The 20,827-nt window shown below is 39.0% G+C and overlaps 2 protein-coding genes across 2 annotated transcripts; both read left to right on the top strand.

The window, feature by feature from the left end:
* Positions 1-433: 433 nt before the first annotated feature.
* ddx61 (DEAD (Asp-Glu-Ala-Asp) box helicase 61) lies at positions 434-13,227 on the top strand. Its single transcript, XM_072448123.1, has 13 exons — positions 434-622; positions 1,738-2,741; positions 2,817-2,921; positions 2,998-3,127; positions 3,215-3,361; positions 3,443-3,537; positions 4,133-4,255; positions 5,961-6,089; positions 7,873-7,989; positions 8,070-8,133; positions 8,204-8,305; positions 8,758-8,963; positions 10,263-13,227. Exons 2-12 carry the CDS (start codon positions 2,514-2,516, stop codon positions 8,958-8,960), a joined length of 1,443 nt encoding a protein of 480 aa, XP_072304224.1. The 5' UTR covers positions 434-622; positions 1,738-2,513; the 3' UTR covers positions 8,961-8,963; positions 10,263-13,227.
* A 1,231-nt stretch (positions 13,228-14,458) lies between these two features.
* On the top strand, positions 14,459-19,873 carry tomm40l (translocase of outer mitochondrial membrane 40 homolog, like). Its single transcript, XM_072448125.1, has 10 exons — positions 14,459-14,507; positions 15,603-15,796; positions 16,443-16,510; positions 16,609-16,701; positions 17,094-17,195; positions 17,287-17,392; positions 17,979-18,101; positions 18,180-18,256; positions 18,838-18,940; positions 19,447-19,873. The coding sequence occupies exons 2-10, from the start codon at positions 15,604-15,606 to the stop codon at positions 19,584-19,586; spliced, it is 1,005 nt and encodes a 334-aa protein (XP_072304226.1). The 5' UTR covers positions 14,459-14,507; position 15,603; the 3' UTR covers positions 19,587-19,873.
* Positions 19,874-20,827: the final 954 nt, after the last annotated feature.

Raw genomic sequence — 20,827 nt, 5'->3', positions numbered from 1 at the left:
ATTGTATCTATCTGGCCTATACAGACTCTAGAACAAATGACGTTTTATAACAGACAGCAGGATTATTGAGCCAGAATGTTAGAAAATACATATTTTCTTTCGAGAAGAATTCGGTCACCATATTTCACCCTACAATACATTACAATACAATATACTTAGTTGCAGCTTGTTTACATGGTATTTCTCCATAAAATATTCAGTGTCTCTCTCACTTGTATTTCTACCTGATCATTTCTGTTGCGACTAAACCCAAGAACTCATTGCATAATAAAATCTGTATTTCAACCCTAATAATTTTAGCGTCTCCCCATCCATATGAAATATTACCGTAGATAATGTTGTGATGTCATCTGAAACCCAGAAATGTGTCTACGTGTGAAGTTTATTGTTGTTATCTCGCACTGACGGCAAGTGGCGCTCGCGAGGTTCGGCCCGAGCTGTGAAAAGGAGGCGTGAGCCCCCGAGGAAGAGGAGACGAAGCAGAAGGCGACCATGTTGATTTAAGAAGAAACACAAAGAGCGAATCTTTTCAACGCAAATACAACGAACTAAAGTCAATGGTGACAAAATATTTCATTACCCGCAAACTCGGCATCCTTTGTAAGGGGATACAGACGCACAGGTACGAATTTAACTGTTCAAACTGCGGCGACAAAAATGAAAAACAATCGGGTGGCTGTTTGTTAGCTGCCGTTAGCATTGCAGTCATTTTGGCTAAAGTAGCGTCGAGTTTAGCTCAATCTGAAGAGCTTTATTAAACTTTAAAGGTTTTGTTCGTTTTAAAATTGAAATGACAAAACACAAACCAGCAGTCCAATCGGACGTGCTTACTACATATACACAGTTATAATTCAATACATAATAATTAATTTTCTGAGCATTAGTGGCTAAGCTGTTAGCCTCATTAGCCAAACCGTGTGGCGTTAACGCGAGCTAACCTGGAGCTAACATTAGCCATATTGTTCTGAACAGATGCTGATTTCCGTCAACAAGTTTTATGGTTAGTAAAATGGAAAACTTATGTGTTCTATATCTGCGTAGACCGTATAATTTCCAACTTAATTAGTGTGATAACATTAAAAGTATTGTGCAGTTGAAGTGGGTCATTTCAAATCCAACCCTGTCGCATTTGTTTGCTCGATTTAGCTTCTTGGCGTTATTCACCGCGGTACCCTCCAAAAGGAAAGGCCACTTTAAACGTAGAGCCTCAACTAAACTAGAATTAAAAACGAATGTTCCGAAGCTTTATTAATCACACTTCTTTATTTCTCAGTTGTGATTCACTAGCGAAAAGTGAACAAAAGCTTGAATTATGGGTGGGCGATTTTTATCTCAGGTCGCCAACATTATCATAAAAACAAAGCGCTAAAACGTCATCAAATGTCTTTTGTTGAGGTTCAATTATCCCGAAAATTATTAATCAACCCTAAAATTAATCGTAAGTGCAGAAATTTCACTTGCAATTACATTAGAATGTTTTATTATGCATTTTTCACATCTCCTAAACTGTAAATTACGCCCCCAGTTGTAACAAAACTTCCTGGATGAGTTGAATGTGGTTTTACACATGATTGCTTGACATGTTCTGTGATGACGGGAAATGAGCTTCACAAAAAAACCCGATATGTAAAGCTATGCAATTATAGAAGAAACGAGTTTGACAGGAACGTCATCACGAGTATGAACCAAAACCCTTTACGATGATTGTTGTAAATCCTCATGGTTCTTTGTGTTCAGGTGACCAGTTGGAGCAGTTGGCAGAGTCCAGAAGCCGCGGGTTGATCCAGGCCTCAGTCGGAGCTGTGGAGTTCAGGACGCTGAAGGACGCACACGTTAAAGACTCGAGGGGTGGAAAGCAGTTTAGCTTTGGACTTGAAAACCCCTCGTAAGATTTGAGATTTCAGGCTCTTATTTGCTTTTTCCATAACGCAAGAAACACTTAGCAACGCTTTGGAAATAAGCCGAAATATAAAAGACTATATATATATGATTTTTGAAATAATCTTGTACAAAGTTGGACTTTCTTTTTTCAAGGACAGGGATAACAAGCAACACCTACGGACTCAAAGTGGAACCAGGAAATATTGATTTAGAAACAAAAGCTAAATATTGAACTAAGATTATTTTGAAAGAAATTATTTCAGAGTTCAGATTGCCTTAGTTGTTCTATTTCAGGACTTGAACCGCTTTGATACTTGTTCACGTATAATTTTCTATATTGTGGACAAGTAATTTGATGCAGATTTCTCTTCATTTTGAAGAGCTCTTGTGTATAGAAGTGTTTTTCTTGTTGTTGTACATCAGCCACTCTTGTTAAAGGGACCGAGCTGAATGTACATGTGCATATGTAAATAATACAAATTGACTTCTGTTTAAAAGCTTTGGACTGAAGAGAATAGAGAATATTGTTCGTTAATGCTTTATTAAGACTTTTTTACTTTTGGAGAGAATTTTTTAAAGAAAAACCTAAGAGGCAAAAACCTAATACTTTAACGAAAACTCAAGACAAGAAAATGGCAACGGCCAGAACAGAAAGTGTTGGGCCCATGGTGATGGGACTGAACAAACAAAATGGGCAACTCCGAGGACAGATCAAGCCTTCGGTCCAATCTGCTCCAGGAAAGACTTTGGGAGCTCTACAGAAGAGCTCCATCCCACAGGAGTCCGGAGGCATCAAGTTTGGAGATGACTGGAAGAAGAACTTGCAACTCCCGCCCAGAGACCACCGCGTCAGAACATCTGTGAGGCGCCGGTTCTGTTTAAAGACTGCGACAACCTAAACGCTACAGCACCACTAACCTTTCCCTCTGTTGCAGGACGTCACAGCCACAAAGGGGAATGAATTTGAAGATTACTGTCTCAAACGTGAACTGCTGATGGGCATTTTTGAGATGGGCTGGGAAAAACCATCGCCTATTCAGGTATGTGCCTTTGGTTATAAGATATGTGCAACTTCCATAATAAAGACTGACACTTGATCAAAATGTCTGTCTTCAGGAGGAGAGCATTCCCATTGCCCTGTCTGGACGGGACATTTTGGCTCGTGCGAAAAACGGAACAGGAAAAAGTGGAGCGTATCTCATACCGATGCTGGAGCGGATAGACCTCAAAAAGGACCATATTCAGGGTGAGTTACACTGCCACCTCAAAATGTCTTATTGGTACAATGGGTCTCATTCTCAAATCTAATTCTTACACGTTTATGTTCTGTCAGCACTTGTGATGGTGCCGACTCGAGAGCTGGCGCTGCAGGTGAGTCAGATATGTATCCAGATCAGTAAACATTTGGGCGGTGTCAAAGTCATGGCCACAACTGGTGGAACCAACCTCAGAGACGACATCATGCGCTTGGACGAGACTGGTGAGCTTTTCCTCCTGTAATTCACCGGAACAATATTAAATTGCAAAAACTAAAGTGCACTTGTATTCTTTACTGCTTTAGTGCACGTGGTCATTGCCACGCCCGGGAGGATCCTGGATTTGATAAAAAAGGGAGTTGCAAAAGTGGATCGAGTCCAGATAATGATCATGGATGAGGTAAAGGAAACTAGAGACTAGCTAACACATTTTCTGGGGATTCCATTGAATTTTGATTTCTGCAGAAATGTTCCAAGACATGTCCTGTTATGTGATCTCACTTTTACAGATCAAATTGCAATTATACATGTTGGTAGATTTGAATAGATTCTGAGGGTGTTCAAAATATAAATACTTTGATGTAAACAAAATGTATAAAAAGTCCTGCTCATATTTAGGTGGCGTTTGGCCCTTCATCTCAAAATATCTTAAGACTTACCATCAACGCAGTTGATATAAAGTAGTACATTGTTCTGTTTTGCATACAGAAACTATGAAGGAGAGAAATAACATGCCCATGTCAATCTGTATCCCATGCAAACGTCAGACTAAATGTTACATCACACAATGTATAACTTTTTTATGTCCCCACTTACTAGTATCTTATAGTTTACCTACTAGTTAGTCACATTTTGTGCAGTGCCCTTTATTAAAGCGTTTAAAACCAAGTTTCATGCTTTTGCATTTGTCAGGTGGGCTGTTAAAACAGAAGCTTGAAGTTTGATGCCAGTTACAATGCTAGTCTCATGTTTCTCACACACTTTTGTCTCTTCAGGCAGATAAGCTTCTCTCTCAAGACTTTGTGGTGCTCATTGAGGACATCATCAGCTTCCTGCCCAAGAAACGACAGATCCTACTCTACTCCGCCACCTTCCCCATCAGCGTGCAGCGCTTCATGGTGAGAAACGTCAGTGACTCGATCATGATTATACAAATTTTAATTCCTAGAAGTGCACATACACCAATAAAACGTTTCATGTTATGTGGTAAAAGAAAAGTATAAAATCATCATTCATAAAGCTGACCACAAGTCGTAAATTAAAATGCAGTGAATATGAAGGTGATTCTAGTTCATAGTTGACACTAAAATTTGACCTAATGGTGAGTCGAGTTGGCCACAGTCTGGGCTCAGGCTTTTGGCCACTTTCGTTTCTCTCTCTCTCTGTTTCTCTTCCTGATGCAGCAGATACTTGACGCTACTCTGAGGTTGTCTGTTTTGAGGGCGGCTGTGGCTCATGGCTAACACTGAGATTGTGTCATTATTTTGATAAACGTAAAACAAAACAAGCTTCAGGGTAAAGTATAATGGCTTACATTTTGGCTTTGGGAGGAACTTTACTCACAAACTGATTCATCAAATTAAACCACACAATTCTGCAACAGAATGTGGTTTTATTTTGACTGTGTCGCAACCCTACGTCAGGGTAATTTCACATTCCAGTTCAACATGTAGAGTACAGATTGCATTTGCTAATCTATGGAAGCCCAGGAAGGACAAACTAATGTATAAACTAGGTCAGTAGTTTGAGGGAGTAGACGTGGCTGATCTGTTCATTATTTGAGCCACATTATCAGAGATTCAACATTACAGAACTTGAATGGCTTGAAAACATGTTTTTTGTTAAACAATGTTTGCCGTTAGTCATTTAATCGGTGGTGTCCTGAGTTGTGACTCGATTATTGAAATGTCAACAAATTTGGCAATCAAATAATTGTTACCTGGTCAATACTGACCAATAACGTGTCATGTGCCGGGAGAAAAGTTTTCATGACTGTCAGGATTGCACCACAAGGGGAAAAAAGAAAGATTGTCTGTCAACACTCAGATAAAAAGGTCCAATCTGCAGCACGTGATCTTCATTTCAGTAAAATTTACCGTATTTTTTTTCCTTGCCCTAATGCCAGACCTGGGCATTTGTGGCCCCAGGGGTAAAATGTGGCCCCTAGAAAGATTTTAGTTTAAATTTAAATGTCTGACATCTTTCTGCACTTTTATCCTTAATAAAGATGACATGAAATTAATTGATTCAATAGCCTATATTTGACAGAAAAGGTTCTTTTTATTTTTTGTTTTTTTTTTAATGTTTATTATTTTTAATGTTTGTTTTCACACCAATAATTGCGGGCTGGCTCTCCGCTACTTGCCTGGATTTGAATATGGCCCTCGGAGGAAAATAATTGCCCACACCTGAACTAAAAGTTTAATCAAAGCAGCACTCTGTTAATCTAATAGATTAATGTGTTTGTCAAAATCTTTTTTAATTCTAAACCGGCGTGAGTTTTCTTGAGATTTGGGCTTGAATTGTGGGTTTGATCTGCCTTTTTACAGATGAATGTGCTGTTTACGAGTGCTTTTCTGTAGAAATTGTTACTACGTGTTTTTCCTGTGCACGTTGGGTCGGTTACTTGTTCTGATCATAGAGATGCTTCATAGTTAAGAGCTTTTGCCAACACCATTTAGTCGACAACGGCCCAGGACTAGATAATAATGGGGTACACATTTTCTCATATCTACTGCTTATTAAACCTTTAATTCTACAATGCACTGTCTCTTCCTCCTCACTCTAACGTAAGCTCTTTCCCTCCTGTTGTTTTTGCTTCAGGCGTCTCACCTGCAGAAGCCGTACGAGATTAACCTGATGGAGGAGCTGACGCTGAAGGGCATCACTCAGTACTACGCCTACGTCACTGAGCGCCAGAAAGTGCACTGCCTCAACACGCTCTTCTCCAGGGTATGGCTCTCACACACGTAGTCTTTTTTTTCAATCACAACAACAAAATCACTCTATTTCTTATTCTTTACCTTATATTATTAATTCTTATTCCTGCATGCCATACTTTACTATACCGACATTGCCATTATTTGTTTTATGTTGCACCTAACGCTGAGACCAGTTCCAATGTTTGCGAATAAATGTCAAAGTGTTATATTTGCACCAGAGTAATATCACTACTGTATATCACACAATATTTAAACTACTTTATTCCACTGATACAATAACAAAAAAGGTTTATGGAGATTATCTTTTGATAACTGTAGAATATAATTAAAAACATGAACTGCAATAAATAAATGTGAGAATGGAAAAACGTCTGACTAATAATGGATATTAAAGGCGCGATAGAAGATTTTTCGGCAATTTGAGAACTCGGGCAGAAGTGCGCATGCGCACTCCCCTGTGCGGACTGATACAACACACTCGTGCGTTTATCAGCGAGACGGATCTCATCTCTAGTCTCCCGTAGATTTCCGTCTCTTATGAGACAGCTCGAAAAGTCTTTCTCAGTCTTCATTTTGTCCCGTACACTGAGGGAACTATATGATAGATCTATACGCTTAGACACGCGGAAACATGCTGCTCTCATGGGGATGAGCCGTTGCAGGTGAGCGGTAGGTGCGTTTTTATGATTGATTCGTGGCAGGACTAATCGGCAGTCCACGCCACGATGAAATGAGACTCAGATTTGGGCCAAAAAAAACGTCCACTCAACCTTAAAGTTCTAGAAAAATAACAAAACTTTCCCCACTTCTGAAGAAAAATATTGACTTTATTGAGTCTATTTCTATTTATTGAACTGTAACTCAGCAGGCTGAGAAATAGATTTTCAAAGTTAGAGGAAGTTAAGGGGGCCCCCCAAGCAATTTCAGGGGCCCACAAGCGCACGTGGCGTCATAAGAACAAGATAAATGTGGTGTTTTAAACCTGGTTATTAGCATGTAAAACAATTTAAAGTACTTTTATCTGTTATTTGATATGAAGAGCACAAATACTGAATCATATAAACCAGAGATAATGATCTTTAAAACTGTTTCAGTATTATATTTCTTAGATACAAAATAAATACTGTTTACAGCATTTGACACAAGGAGATCTTGTGAAATATATGAAATTACGTCCTACAAAATAAACTACTAACATATATACATTGCCCCGAAAATCAGACCGGGCATTTCCAAGGACACGTGAACGCAACACGAACGCAGCGGCCAATCAGATGCCCGCTTTCATCGATACGTCACAGAGACCGCTCGGCCAATGAGAAGCATGTCTGTCAAAACGAAACTTAAGCGATGAAAATGCCCCGAATATGGCCAAATTACTGTACTAGTTAAATCTTGAATTTTTTTTCGAGGAGGGGCACGGCGGGCCCCCTCCTATTTCAAACCGCGTGCCCGCCGGAGATTCATCTGCTTCCGGGCCCCCGTCTAATTCACAGCTTGCTCAGTATTAGTTATAGAACCAAAATAAAGGTTAAAACATGGCCAAATGTTTTAGATTGGGAATATTTGTGTAAAATATATAAATTATAAAATATATAATTGCAAATGCTTAATTCCATTTATGGCATATATTGGTGTCAACTTTTCCCAGAGCGTGAATATTTTCAACAAATTTATTTCTAAATGAGATGATCACAATATACTGCAATAACTCGAGACTGTCTGAATATAGTTGTGTCCAGCAGCGTGCCCTTTTTATAACGTGAAAGTTTATTATTTAACTGTGTCCACAGCTTCAGATCAACCAGTCGATCATCTTTTGTAACTCCACTCAACGCGTCGAGCTTTTAGCCAAGAAGATCACTCAGCTGGGATATTCCTGCTTCTACATCCACGCCAAGATGATGCAGGTGAGAAACGCTAGAGCACTGCGTCTCCAGTTTAAGAGTGTGTCCAGCTTCTCCTAAACAACTGCTCGACAATTTTTCAGGAATACAGAAATCGTGTTTTCCATGACTTCAGGAACGGACTGTGCAGAAACCTGGTCTGCACCGGTGAGAATGTCTTTCTTTTTATTGATTTGTTATGAATGAAGACTTATCTAATGAGACCTTTTGTGTCCAGACTTGTTCACTCGAGGTATTGATATTCAGGCCGTCAATGTCGTCATCAACTTCGATTTCCCCAAAAACGCCGAGACGTACCTGCACCGAATTGGAAGATCTGGTACGTTTCACATGGGTTCAACGCCACCGACGCAATAGACGAGGCAGGATTATCCCCGAAAAACTGTTCTAGACGTACAATAGAGTAAAAGGCTTGAGCTGGAAGAACAATACATACATTTAAGTAGTACATTTGTGTCTAGAATGAGTCGTAGGAGGAACGTTTTCAACATTCTACACTTCAAATCTTATTGTAGTTCAGTCCCCCGGTATTGCAAAGAAAAACATTTAATTCTTATGACAATTCTAACCTACAGAGTTGGCAGGTTTTATTCCTCCATAAACACAATCTTTGCCTGAAACAAGTAAAGTAATCTAATCATTATCTGGACTTTAGACCCAAAAGGAATTGTTTTTTGATGAGCACCAATTCTTTTGTTCTTTGTAGAGCATAAATAACAGCCTCTGTGGTTTGATTTTTAGATCTGATTTTTGTGTTTGCGTTTCCTACAGGACGGTTCGGGCACCTGGGTTTGGCCATTAACCTGATCACGTCAGAGGATCGCTTCAACCTGAAGTCCATCGAGGATCAGCTGGTGACCGACATCAAGCCGATCCCGAGCAGCATCGACAAAAACCTGTACGTGGCAGAGTTCCACTGCGTCAACGACTGCGAGGGCGACGAGAGCGACAACAAGCGCCAGGACGGCACCTAAACTGTGAGCACAAGCGCATTTTTACAAGTTCTTCTACGTTTAAACGGCTGATCTTCAGATAAGTTTAGATTAGTCTTAAGAGCAGTATTTGTAGCCACTAATTGGATTTAATTGTGACTTATTTGCACAAGAACATGAATTTATCTCGCACGACGACTACCTCTATTGGTGTATATATTTATTTATTTATTTATTTATTTATTTATTTATTTAGATTTAGATTTAGATTTAGAAGTTGCTCCATGTGACTTTTCTGATGTAGGGTCGGCCTCCTGCTAGTCTCCGTGGATATTATTGCTGGGCTGAAATATTCCACAGTATGATGGCGTGTCATTTGACTATAAAACAAGTTGGACAATAGGATTTTTATCTCCAAATTAGACTGCGTGAGGCTGTGAAGAGGGGAAAGACTGGGTTTGAGTAGGTCATGGTGAGTTTAGCGAAATGAGAATGAATAAAATTGGGGAGGGAGAAGGTGCCTTCTCTGCCTCCTACAGCTTGTGCCTCTCAAAGTTACAGCTCCTTCTGTTGGCCCCAGAGCAGGATGTGTCTCACTGCAGGTGTGAAGAAAGCATGCTTTTTCAGCCTGTGTGGAGTTTGCATGTTCTCCCAGTGTCTGCGTAGGTTTCTCACTAAAAACATGAACAATAGGCTCCTCCCCTCTGGGACCAGGACTCCTGTAAATGGAGCTACACCTCCAGTGGGACTTTCCCGCTTAAATAAAGGTCAATAAAATAAACAAATCACCCAGTGTGTGGCACACTCATGCCCAGTGCGGCACAGCATCCTGTGTGTGTTGGCCTTAATTTTAAGTTGAGTTGATTTTCAAAATCTGATACCTTTTTACAATTCACTTTTTAAAGCAGAATATTATATTTTGAATGCAATAACAATGCATTCCATCCTTTTGAACAACTAAACTGTTTCTAAATACCTTTTTATATAGATATCTATATATCTATCCCTATCCCCCTTGTGAGTGGTTTGCCTCTCCACAGATTTGGCCTGGTGAAGTCACCGGCTTGTTTCAGTTAGGAGGTTTAAAAAATTAAATTTTTTAAAGGTAGTGTCTACAGAGCTGCGGCGTGCGTCCGAAACTACCATGTTATTTTGTGCCGCTGCTCCTGAAACTGCTGGGCCATTTGACTGCGCCGGGTTGGGGTTAGCCATGAGGCTATATGGCACTGCCGCGGCTCTGCAGCCACAGCCTTTTTTTAAGGAGCTGTAGACTGGGTTAATTCAGAATGTGAGCTGATGTGACTCTCCAGTTTGTGTTTCTAACTTGAGCGTTTGTTGTTTCAGAATGGCACTGGTCTTCTGCACAGACCTCGGCCCACAGGCTCCAGGCGACTCTTCAGTTTCACATTTCCTGTTTTCGCCGCCTGTGATGCAGATGTTGAGGCCTTTTTTTTTTCTCCTTTTTTCAAAGCACATTTTCGCCCCGTTTAAATTGGCTGCCATTGTTTCTCCGAGCCGACATTGCTCCTCACTGCTCCGCGCTAAATCTTTTTAACTTCCTCGGCCGTCAAACTGATCTGAACCCTGGTCCTTGGAGATCTTTTCCAGCATTCGGTCTTTAGTTCACTGTCACAAAGGTGCATCAAACCCTCGCGCTACTGTTGTCACTCAAGTGCCTTATAAAACCCATTCATCCCGTCTGCCGTTTTAACCCACTGCAGACAATGAGCACAATACAACGCTGAAACATAAAACAGTTTTAATTTTAGACATTTTATGCAAGAGAAAATTTACTCTAATCTTTCATCCTGAATGTGATTGTTGCAATAAAAAATAAGGGCAGCTTTGTTCAAATACTGCACGACTGTTTCCGGATTCTGTTGTCGATCAAGCGTTTTAACCTCGCGGTGCAAATGATGCTGGAGGTTAATGTGCGACGCTGCAAACTGGAAGCATTTTTAAACTCTTAAACGTCGTCTTCTCGCAGATGATCGTTCAACATAAGCCACAGCTGCTGGTAAAAGATGGGACCGTCGCATCGGTTCAGATAAGTTTTGATGTAGAGTTTAAATTTCCAGCTTTTCGAGTGTTTGGCGCCGAGCAGTGGCAGGTAATGACAACGGCTTTTACCCCGTGACATATTTATTTTGTTTTAAAAAGCCCCATCATGTCAAAAAAAAGTTGGTGAATGTATTTGTTGCCAATGTATTTTTAGTGGTTGGATGCCAAGCTCTTAAGCGTTGTCTTTTCATTTTGTTGCTACTCGATAATCGCTTATTTTTGTTCTAAAACCGCAAGCAAACGTGTTATTTTGTGGACCACGCTTCAAACTTGAACCCAACTTTTCTTTTTTTAGATTAAAAAAAAAGTGATTATCGCAGTAGCAACAATTTAGATTTTTCGATCTTTACAATCTTTTCGAGGGTCGGGGTGTTTTGTCAAAAGCAAAATTGTAGCATCTTTGAAGAGGCAGCTGTGACTTTTTCATTTTGTTCCCCTTCCCTTACAGAGTATACTAACTACGAAAAAAAGACATAAAAAGAATATTTTTGCTTTTTTAAATTTATTTTTGATGCTAAAAATCGACAGAAGGTCTAGGGGGATCAAAGGTTTGGGCTGTGATTTCTCGAAGCAAAGTTATGCTCCACTTTGACTAGTTCTTAAAATCATTTGGAAAGGAAGAAAAAGATATTTTAAGAGCTGGAAAAAGTGCATACTTGCAAAGGAGTTTTCAAATATTATTTTTGACCCTGGGTCCAACTTTTCTTGTTTTATGAGGCAATTTTCAACTCTTTTTGAAAAGGCAAATTGTGAATGATTCCTTGTTTACATTAGTCGTTTACAATTACAAACTATAAAATGCTTTGCTTCATAATTTCTGGTGGAACGTAGATTTTTGTTAATTTTTTTTTTTTTTTTTTTTCAGGATAAACATTTGAAGCAAAACCAAAAAGTGAAGAGTGAATGTGTGAGTTGTGAAAGATTTGAGTGTTATAAATGCGTTTGTATGAAAGTAGTGAAAGGGTTTTGTGTGTGTGGATTTACTACTGTTACATACAGTCTCGATTAAACGGATGTCCTCAAATCAGCAAATATTTTTACCAAAACTTCTGAAAATATCCATCTGAAGGCTGCATGTAATGACGGTAAATCATTTGTATTGTTTTTGTTGACGTCGTGACTAAATGTGACTGGTCAGAGATTTGACTTTCATTTGTCAGTTATTTTCCATGCTCCACAAATGTTTAAGTTCACAGTTATATTTTATTTGACATTAAAATGACAACACTTAATTTAGTCTCTGCCAGTCCATCTCTGACCAGTTGACCCAAAACTCATAAGTGGCCCTCCTAAAATGTATGTGTTAGAGTGAAAATGAATTCAAACTGACAAATTTGCTTGAGAAAAGTCAAGTGAACACCACAAATTAACAAATATCGCATACAAAAAAGTGTGGCTGGTGGTCGCAACTAGAAAAAAATAGTCTGGTCTATACGTTATTATTGGCTGCAAGGGTCACTAATGTGTTTTGGTTAAACGCAGTTATGAATGTAAGTCATGTTGGTCGTTGAGACGTCTTTGTGTTATGCGCGTTCTAAATCCGTGCAAAAAGATGGGGCGGGAGGTCGAATCAAACAATTTGGGAGGTAAACTAAAATATTTTGGGTTGGGAGAGTTGAGAATTCGGGTTGCAATCATGGCACATCTTGAGACCGGTTAAATTCACAATTGGCAGAACTTCTGGAGTCTCAAAAAATGTAACTAAACAAAAAAAAAGGGTTAAAGTTATTTCCCTGTTTGTGCGACACAAGATTTAAATTGTAAAAGTCAATTGCTCCACTAATCTGCTCTTAACGTCGCTTTGAGCACAGATTACATGTTGGAATTGACAATGTGAGTGTTAAAGCCTTATGCGCAGTATTTACAGATGGCATGGGATAGAAAAAGTGCATTTAATTGGGTAAAATGTTTAGTTTTATGAAAAGATTTAAATTTTTCAATCGGGTATCCAGCTAAGTGAAGTTAATTTTTTTCAATTGAAGTTTTTAAAAATTTACAAGTTGTTCCATTGACTTTGATGTGACCCTTTGTGGTTTTTATGGTACATTATTGGACTGTTTACTTTATGCAATACCAAATTTGCATGTTATTGGCCTTAATTTGAATTATTTTTTGTTTTAAATTGGAACATGTAGCAAAAATGTAATTTTTCCAAAAGATGCCACGTGGTTGTCTGTCCCCCTGTTGTAAAATGGAAATACTCGCAAAGGTGAAGCAAACTCAATAAATTGGACTACTGATACATGCACTTCTGTCTCTTTTATTCGATCTGAACAATGCCATAATGTATGGCGTGTAACTGCACTACTCACACTATCTACTCTTAAGTTTTTACAAGTAAAGCTCTTGGATTTTAGGGCACACTTGGCAATTTAAATCATTTTGTTTTTGCAGAAATGTTTGGAAGAACAAATGGTATAATCCTAGTCAGTTTTACATACTATAGAGCTGCGATTGGAGCATGTAAAAGAATAAGTTTCAAAGTACATTTTAATGCATTTAATTTGTAATTTAATTCTTTACTGCTATAGTTTAAAACTGACTTGTTTTAAAGAAACTATTTGATTTGATTTATTTGCCTTAGTGTGCATGAGCATGTAATACATAAACAAACGGTTGTAAATATATATATATATATATATATTCTATATATATAATACAATTTAGAAAGCCAGGATAACACAAAAAAAGCGCACACACTTATTTCCATTGTGGTCCTTGTATAATAAGTAAAAAGGAAATGTAAAACATGTTAATAAAATACATTCAAGTTTGATTCCTGGCTATTTAGACATTAAAATAAAAAGGTTTTGACTAGAAATTTAAAATGACTTATTTTGAGCATTCTGTACATGACTAGGCAATTGATTCCAGGCTTTTATTCCAGCATATAAAAAAGTGGATTTGCCAACAGATTATATAAGCAATTGCGTTGACATTTAGTTTGAAGGTGACAAACTGTTTGTATAGTAAACTTCAGTTACTTTTAACGGCGGTTGGCGGCCAACTGAAAAGGTGCATTCACCGCATTCACCGCCACCTACTGTAGTTTTACGTCTAACTTCTTCTTTGGCGTTTAATGGTGGGTGGTATCCATAAAGTGTCACATTACTGCCACCTACTATAGTTTTACGTCTTCAAAGTATGGTTTTACGCTATACTGAAAAAGAAAGAGCAACCACGCTACACTCCCCTTTTTGAATCTCTTGTAGTGTAAACTTTATTGTAAACTTTACAGTTTGACCCTTTCATACATATTATATGTGGTTTGACCTTGGAAATGGTCTTGTGCCGGAGTTTTTACTTAAAGAACGTCTCGACCAATCACAGCACACATTCCGTTCCACATCCCGCCCATTCCCACCGGTGATTTGATAGACAAACGTTTTACCCAATCACTGATGAGTTTTACGGCACCGCAGCAAATCAGATGGCTATATAGTGCAGTGGGCGGGATTTCAGCGATTTACGTCTTTTTTTCTGCTGCCGATTTCAACTTCCGGCTGCATCGTCCTCTGGAAATACAACGTGAGTGCACATAATTAGCATCGGATTTGATCAAAATTTCCAGCTTAATCTTCGCTGTAATGACCCCAGTTTGTGTCAACAGCCAGAGAAAAAACTGCATTAACCTCAGCTTGTTATATTTTTATTATTTCTGGTAAAACAAGCTTAGGGAGATAGTCATTAGCCAGAGAAGCTAACTAAATCGCTAAACAGCTTGACAGATTTCATTCAAAGCATCAGATTAACGCCAATTCCTCGTTTTATTCCGTACACCTGTTAATGCTACACTATGTATTTAGTGAGAATATATGGTTGACCGTATGTGCCAATCTTAAACATTAATATTGAATGAATGAACCTTGAGAGCGAAAGGTTAAACGCATCTGATCTAACAGATTGTAATGGGACCAAAAGGCTGTGTCAGGTTTCAAAAATCTCTTGTCTGCCCGTTACAGCATTATTTAGCACTATGCATTTATTTATTTAGCTATTGCGTTTGTTACCTAAACCATACTGAAACTTAACTGTGCATTTGTTATGATAAATGTATTTGTAATTTGGTGTCAGAGTGGATATGTTTGGATGTAAATGCAATGTTTGGCTGTTATCAATCCTATGCCTCCTAACAACTCTAATTTTTAATAATACTTCACATTTCTGGGTTCGTCATGTCTGTTTTTACCAAGTCACTCATTTGTTCAGGCTGATTGTTCCTGAAAGTATTTAGTAAGGATAGGTGTTATGCCAAAAGATAATCGTCACACTTTTCTTTGAGCCAGATCCCAACTTATATTTTTATCACAATTAAATAGTGTCTTTTATATGGCTTTTTAAAAGCTAAAAGTAATTTGCGTCTAGTGGGTTCATACTTCTCTGTATTTGGTTAAATCCCCTTGTCAATCACCCGAACACTAACACAGACTGAGTGGGTGAGGAAAAGTGTTGATTAACTAGAAAATGAGTGCAAATTATAGTTTTACCGAAAGATTGAACAGATCACAATATGATTTTTATCACCACTTCCTCGCGCCAAATTGTATTGAACACAAATTATCTTATATTTTTAAAGACACTACAATAAAATGGCCTGCCTTTGGTCCATTTCTCGTCTCTTAGAATGGGCAGTGTGTTGGCGGCCAGCTCCCCGACCCAGCCTCCCCCGGCCACAGGGGCCGCAGTTCCTCCAGGCCTCACGGTTCCTCCAGGCTTTGGGATGCCCTCGGTCTTACCCCCATCCGCCCCTCCAGAGGAGACAGAGGGCACTTTACCAAACCCAGGAGGGTTTGAGGAGTGTCATCGAAAATGCAAAGGTGGAGTATTTGTCATACTTTCATGATGAGCATGTTTTCCCAGTAACCTGAAGGTGTGTGGTTCAGTCCCCACAACCAGCATTGAGTGCATACTGTCGTGTCCTTTGGAAAGACTGTTCACCTTTCCTTATTAATGTGTTGGTTAAGGCAAGGCAAGGCAAGGCAAGTTTATTTGCAGAGCACATTCCATACACAAGGCAATTCAAAGTTGGTGGTGGTTGTTGGGGCCTTGCATCTAGGAGTGTGACTATTTCTGGGAATCGATTTGTTCTTTCCATTAATCTTGTTTGTATCACAAAAGCCTGTGAATAAGGTTTCAACAAAATTTGCGCCCACTCATTTTACCTGTTTGTAATTGGGTAATTTGATGTAATTACTGCTCTCTGAGTTATAAAACCTCTTCTCTCAGCTATAAGTTGACGCATATTTCAATAACCATTTAGTTGCGATTAAACAACTAACTTGTTTCAGCCATTCATGTTTCCATCAGTCAGCCTCAGCTCAACTCTGGCTACTGAAGTAATCAATGAATTGATTAATAATTGCTAAAATAGGTCTTGGAAAAGCACTGTATAAGCCTAATCATTAGTAATTACACCTAAAATGAAACGATATGCTTACATGTCTTTCTTTATTCTGTTTGTAGAAGTTTTCCCAATGCAGATGGAGGGAGTGCGGCTACTCGTTAACAAAGGGCTCAGCAACCATTTTCAGGTATATTTAAACTGGGATTACCTGACCCTTGTATCTACTTATTGTTCCCTGATTGGTTGGAGTAATTCTAACTTGATTTCTGTATTGCTTGATTTCAGGTGAGCCACACAGTGATGCTCAGTACAATGGGAGACTCGAGCTACAGGTTTGGAGCCACGTACGTTGGATTAAAGCAGATGGGTCCGGCTGAGGTGATTCTTTTCTTTTTTTTCAAATGTATTCCTTATTTATTAAAAAAAAAATCATAGAGATATTGTTACTTTAGTCTCCTAAACATGGTGCAAGCTTTACTGACTCAACCCCATTGAGTGACTTAGTATTATTTTCAGAATCCAAGAGTCTTGATGGAATTATTTGCAATTAACAGTCTGGCCACCAGGTGCTGCCAAACTGCAGTGTTAGGAGTAGATTGTATAAAAGTCTTGTGTACAGTAGTCCCACATTTGGCTTCACTGACATCAAATTTGATACTCCACTGCAAACCTAATGAAACAAAACGCTGCATTTACATGCTATTGTGAGGTATTGGTAAATATATTGTGTTTTGAAATGGTAATTAACCGATTGACTTCTCTTTCCTTAGTTTTTCCCCGTTATGGTGGGAGACATGGACAACTCTGGCAGTCTTAATGCTCAGATCATTCACCAGATCAGCAGCAAGATACGCTCCAAACTCGCATTTCAGGTAAAGATCTGTCGACTTCAGGCTCACGATTTGCCATCCGTATAAATCATAATGCTATAATTTTGACCTCTTACTTGATTTACACCTTCAGACGCAACAGAACAAGTTTGTGAACTGGCAGGGAGACGCCGAGTACAGAGGAGACGACTTCACTGCCACGGTTACACTCGGGAATCCAGATGTTCTCGTGGGATCTGGTACGTCAGTGCTGAGATTTGTTTTTGTTAATGGTGCAAAAATGACCCTGCTTCTACTAATATTCAATTAAAAGTCAACAACCGACAGCTATTTGTGAATCAACCCCTTTGACCTAAGATGATGCAGAACTGAACCAACTAGAACTAAATGTTACATTTTAATGGTGATTAGTCGACTAGTTAAACGATTATTTATTTATATTAGCCATTGAGATGGACGTTTCTTAAAAGTGGAAATATGTTGGCTAGAACACTTCAGTCACCATATTTCAACCTTTTAAGAAATGTAATAAAAACTATATTATTGATACATTTTGACATTTGGATTTAATGATGTCACTGTCTTAAGAGGTCTTTTTTTGGCGTGCGTTTTAGAGTCTGTACAGTCCAGAGAATGATAACCAAAATGCATATATAATTAATGAGAATACACAAGGCAATTCAAAGTTGGTGGTGGTTGTTGGGGCCTTGCATCTAGGAGTGTGACTATTTCTGGGAATCGATTTGTTCTTTCCATTAATCTTGTTTGTATCACAAAAGCCTGTGAATAAGGTTTCAACAAAAAGTATTTTTGTGTGTTTTTCAGGTCTCGTTGTAGCTCACTATCTGCAGTCCATCACTCCGTCTCTGGCTATGGGCGGAGAGCTCGTTTACCATCGCAGGCCGGGAGAAGAGGGCGCCGTCGTGTCCCTGGTCGGACGATACACAGGTGCCGGGGTGCAGTTTTGTTTATTGTAGCACAGATTATCAGCAGCGGAAACTATAATGTGACATCTCGTCCTTTTAGGCAACAACTACGTTGCCACAATGACCCTCGGCGGAGCTGGAGCACACGCCTCATACTACCATAAAGCGAGTGACCAGGTAAGAGCGCTCTGTGTCGTAGTGATCATGCAAACGTTTCAACTTGCCCAACTTTTCTCTCATTAAAAATCAGAGTACAAGAGCTGAAAACGGTGCTCGGATTGACTGTAATTTGGCAATCCATCCGTTTCACATATTTAAACTCCTAAACCCATGCATTAGTAACAAGTTATTGATTTAAAGGCCTGCTTCCTCTTTTTGTTGTTTTTAAAAATCAGCAAATATGTGATTCTGGCTGCGCTCACACCACATCAAAATGTGGTCTAAAACCAGAACAAAACTTGGACTCCCGGTAGTTATGGTGACCACAAAAGACAAGAACATACTATAATCAAACTAGAACTTGTTTTGTGAATTCTGGGGTGAACTTTATGGGGTTTTAAATATTTTACCTAGCATAATCCCACAGAAATATACAAATGAATGCCTCCACCCGCACATGGATTTCAGAAAATGACACATTCTATCTTTTCGAATGGCGAAAAGTGTTCAAAGTTGAATACTGTATGTTGCATTTCCCTTTTACGAGACGGCTGATCACTCGCTGCTCTGTGACAGTTTTGTGGTGTCGTGTCCAACAGTTGCAGGTGGGAGTGGAGTTCGAAGCCAGCACTCGAATGCAGGACACCAGTGTTTCGTTTGGATATCAAATAGACGTGCCTAAAGCCAACCTACAGTTCAAAGGTGCGTTTTGTTTATCGAAGCATTACTCGGAACACAGCGTTGCATAAACGGCTTATTTATGATTGTGCAATGGTTACAAAGGTTTTGACGCACATGATAAACACTTCCAGTAAACGCGACACTATCTCATTTGGCGTGAAGCTCAAACATTTAGCGATTAGTTTGAAGTTAGGCAGTTAGTTTTGTTGTCTATAAAGATTTATTACGTGTTGTTACAAAGACGTTTTAGTCTTCAGCTTCCACATAATAACCTTTTTTAAAAAGCATTTGTATACACTTTTACGCTTAAGTTTGAGGGTGCATTGTGGAAAATCTCAGGCAAAGCAGTAACATCTACACTGAGACGAACAAGTGGCATATCCTCTTCCAGAAAAGTTATACATTGCAGCTTTTAATTGTAGTCTTTTTATGTAATTGCTGCCTTTTTGTGACTTAAAGCAAGCAAGTAAGATAAAGAACGTGAATTTTGTGAATGTGCTGTAGATGTAACTGGTGTCTGTCCTCAGGCTCCATAGACAGTAACTGGGTTGTCGGTGCTACGTTGGAGAAGAAGCTGTTGCCTCTTCCTCTTTCCCTCGTCCTCTGCTCCTTCCTCAATCACCGTAAGAACAAGTTTCAGTGCGGCTTCGGCGTCACCATCGGTTAATACTGCGTTCACGGACCTCAAAGTAAAACGGACAGATTATAACCGTCCATCCTGACCTCTGCAGCAGACGACATCCTGGTGTCAGTGCGGCGCTGTTACTGTGATGTAATCGAGACCAAGGGATAAGAACTGACCAAAGGGATGCTCCAGTATTTTGTCCATATGTTTTGTTCTAGTGTAGTAGTAAAGTAATTTAGACCCAATAACACAAGACATTTTACCATCTCAGAATCTGACTCGATCTGGTCCTTTCTAGGTCCAATCAAGACCAAACACTGGAAAAAGCAGACCAAACTAAACCTGAAATATTTGGATGAGCCATGTCCAAACTGGTTTATATGTTAAGTACATCTTTACTCATCTTGGAATAAGAGGAACTGTTTTCTCACGATTGAGAAATTACAGTATTCCAACAGTAAAGTGCAAGAAATGCAATGGTAGATTAGAAAGTATATACAAGTTATTTAGGAAAAATAAGGATTTTAAAAATGCATTTGGCTAGACTGTCATGACATGTATAGGAAATGGTGCTTTATAAAATAAAAAACTGTTGCCCTTCGAGGCAACTGCTGTTGTTCGGGCGTTACGAAATTCAATTGAATTAAAATGCATTTTACAAAGGGTAAAAGCTGACACTGGGTGTGTCCAGTAATTTCATGGGTTTCAGTTTCCTTCACATGGTGCCATTTGGAGGATGATTTATTAATTCATTTAACCAGGTAAGAGCCCAGTTAGATTTTCATGTGTGACCTGGGCCAAAGTGCACAATTTACAACTCAAAATAAAAACATTTGCACAAATAAGTCGTGATATACAAGATAAAAAACGGGAGGGTTAATCTTTAGAATCACTGACAGTTTCAGATAAATGCGCTTTGTGTTTAAGTGTAAAGCTGTTTGTTGACCATGCAAAAGACAATCTTTAGTCTTGAATTGCTTGTTCATTCTTAAATCCATGGATGGATCACAATAAAGGTCAGGTAAAGCATAATATTTAACCCCAACCAAAGCATCAAGACCATAATAGACTGGATTAAACTGCTCAATAACAGTGATGCCACTGTTGTGTATTCTTTGCTGTACAAAAACGAGAGACTTCATGTCTATAAAAGGAGATATTGCTCCTTGGTTACGTCCTACTTTCCTATGCACACGGAGCAAAAGTCCTGCAGTGATCAGGCCTAAACACGATCATTGACTTCAGACTTCCCCTGCCTGGTTATTTACATTATTATTTCTGAC

This window comes from Eucyclogobius newberryi, unplaced genomic scaffold (assembly GCF_026437365.1).
Source record: "Eucyclogobius newberryi isolate DKJ021-1_F unplaced genomic scaffold, fEucNew1.0.hap1 SCAF_16, whole genome shotgun sequence".
Classification (NCBI taxonomy): domain Eukaryota; kingdom Metazoa; phylum Chordata; class Actinopteri; order Gobiiformes; family Gobiidae; genus Eucyclogobius; species Eucyclogobius newberryi.
Note: the sequence above shows the minus strand (reverse complement) of the source record. Positions and strands in the feature narration are given on the sequence as shown.

Bases quoted from the DNA above. Each gene is read 5' to 3' on its own strand.
- ddx61 (XM_072448123.1), top strand. From the start codon at position 2,514: ATGGCAACGGCCAGAACAGAAAGTGTTGGGCCCATGGTGATGGGACTG. The intron at 2,742-2,816 runs GTGAGGCGCCGG...CCTCTGTTGCAG, and splicing joins ACCACCGCGTCAGAACATCT to GACGTCACAGCCACAAAGGG. The intron at 8,134-8,203 runs GTGAGAATGTCT...TTTTGTGTCCAG, and splicing joins CAGAAACCTGGTCTGCACCG to ACTTGTTCACTCGAGGTATT.
- tomm40l (XM_072448125.1), top strand. From the start codon at position 15,604: ATGGGCAGTGTGTTGGCGGCCAGCTCCCCGACCCAGCCTCCCCCGGCC. The intron at 17,196-17,286 runs GTAAAGATCTGT...TTACACCTTCAG, and splicing joins GCTCCAAACTCGCATTTCAG to ACGCAACAGAACAAGTTTGT. The intron at 18,257-18,837 runs GTAAGAGCGCTC...CGTGTCCAACAG, and splicing joins ACCATAAAGCGAGTGACCAG to TTGCAGGTGGGAGTGGAGTT.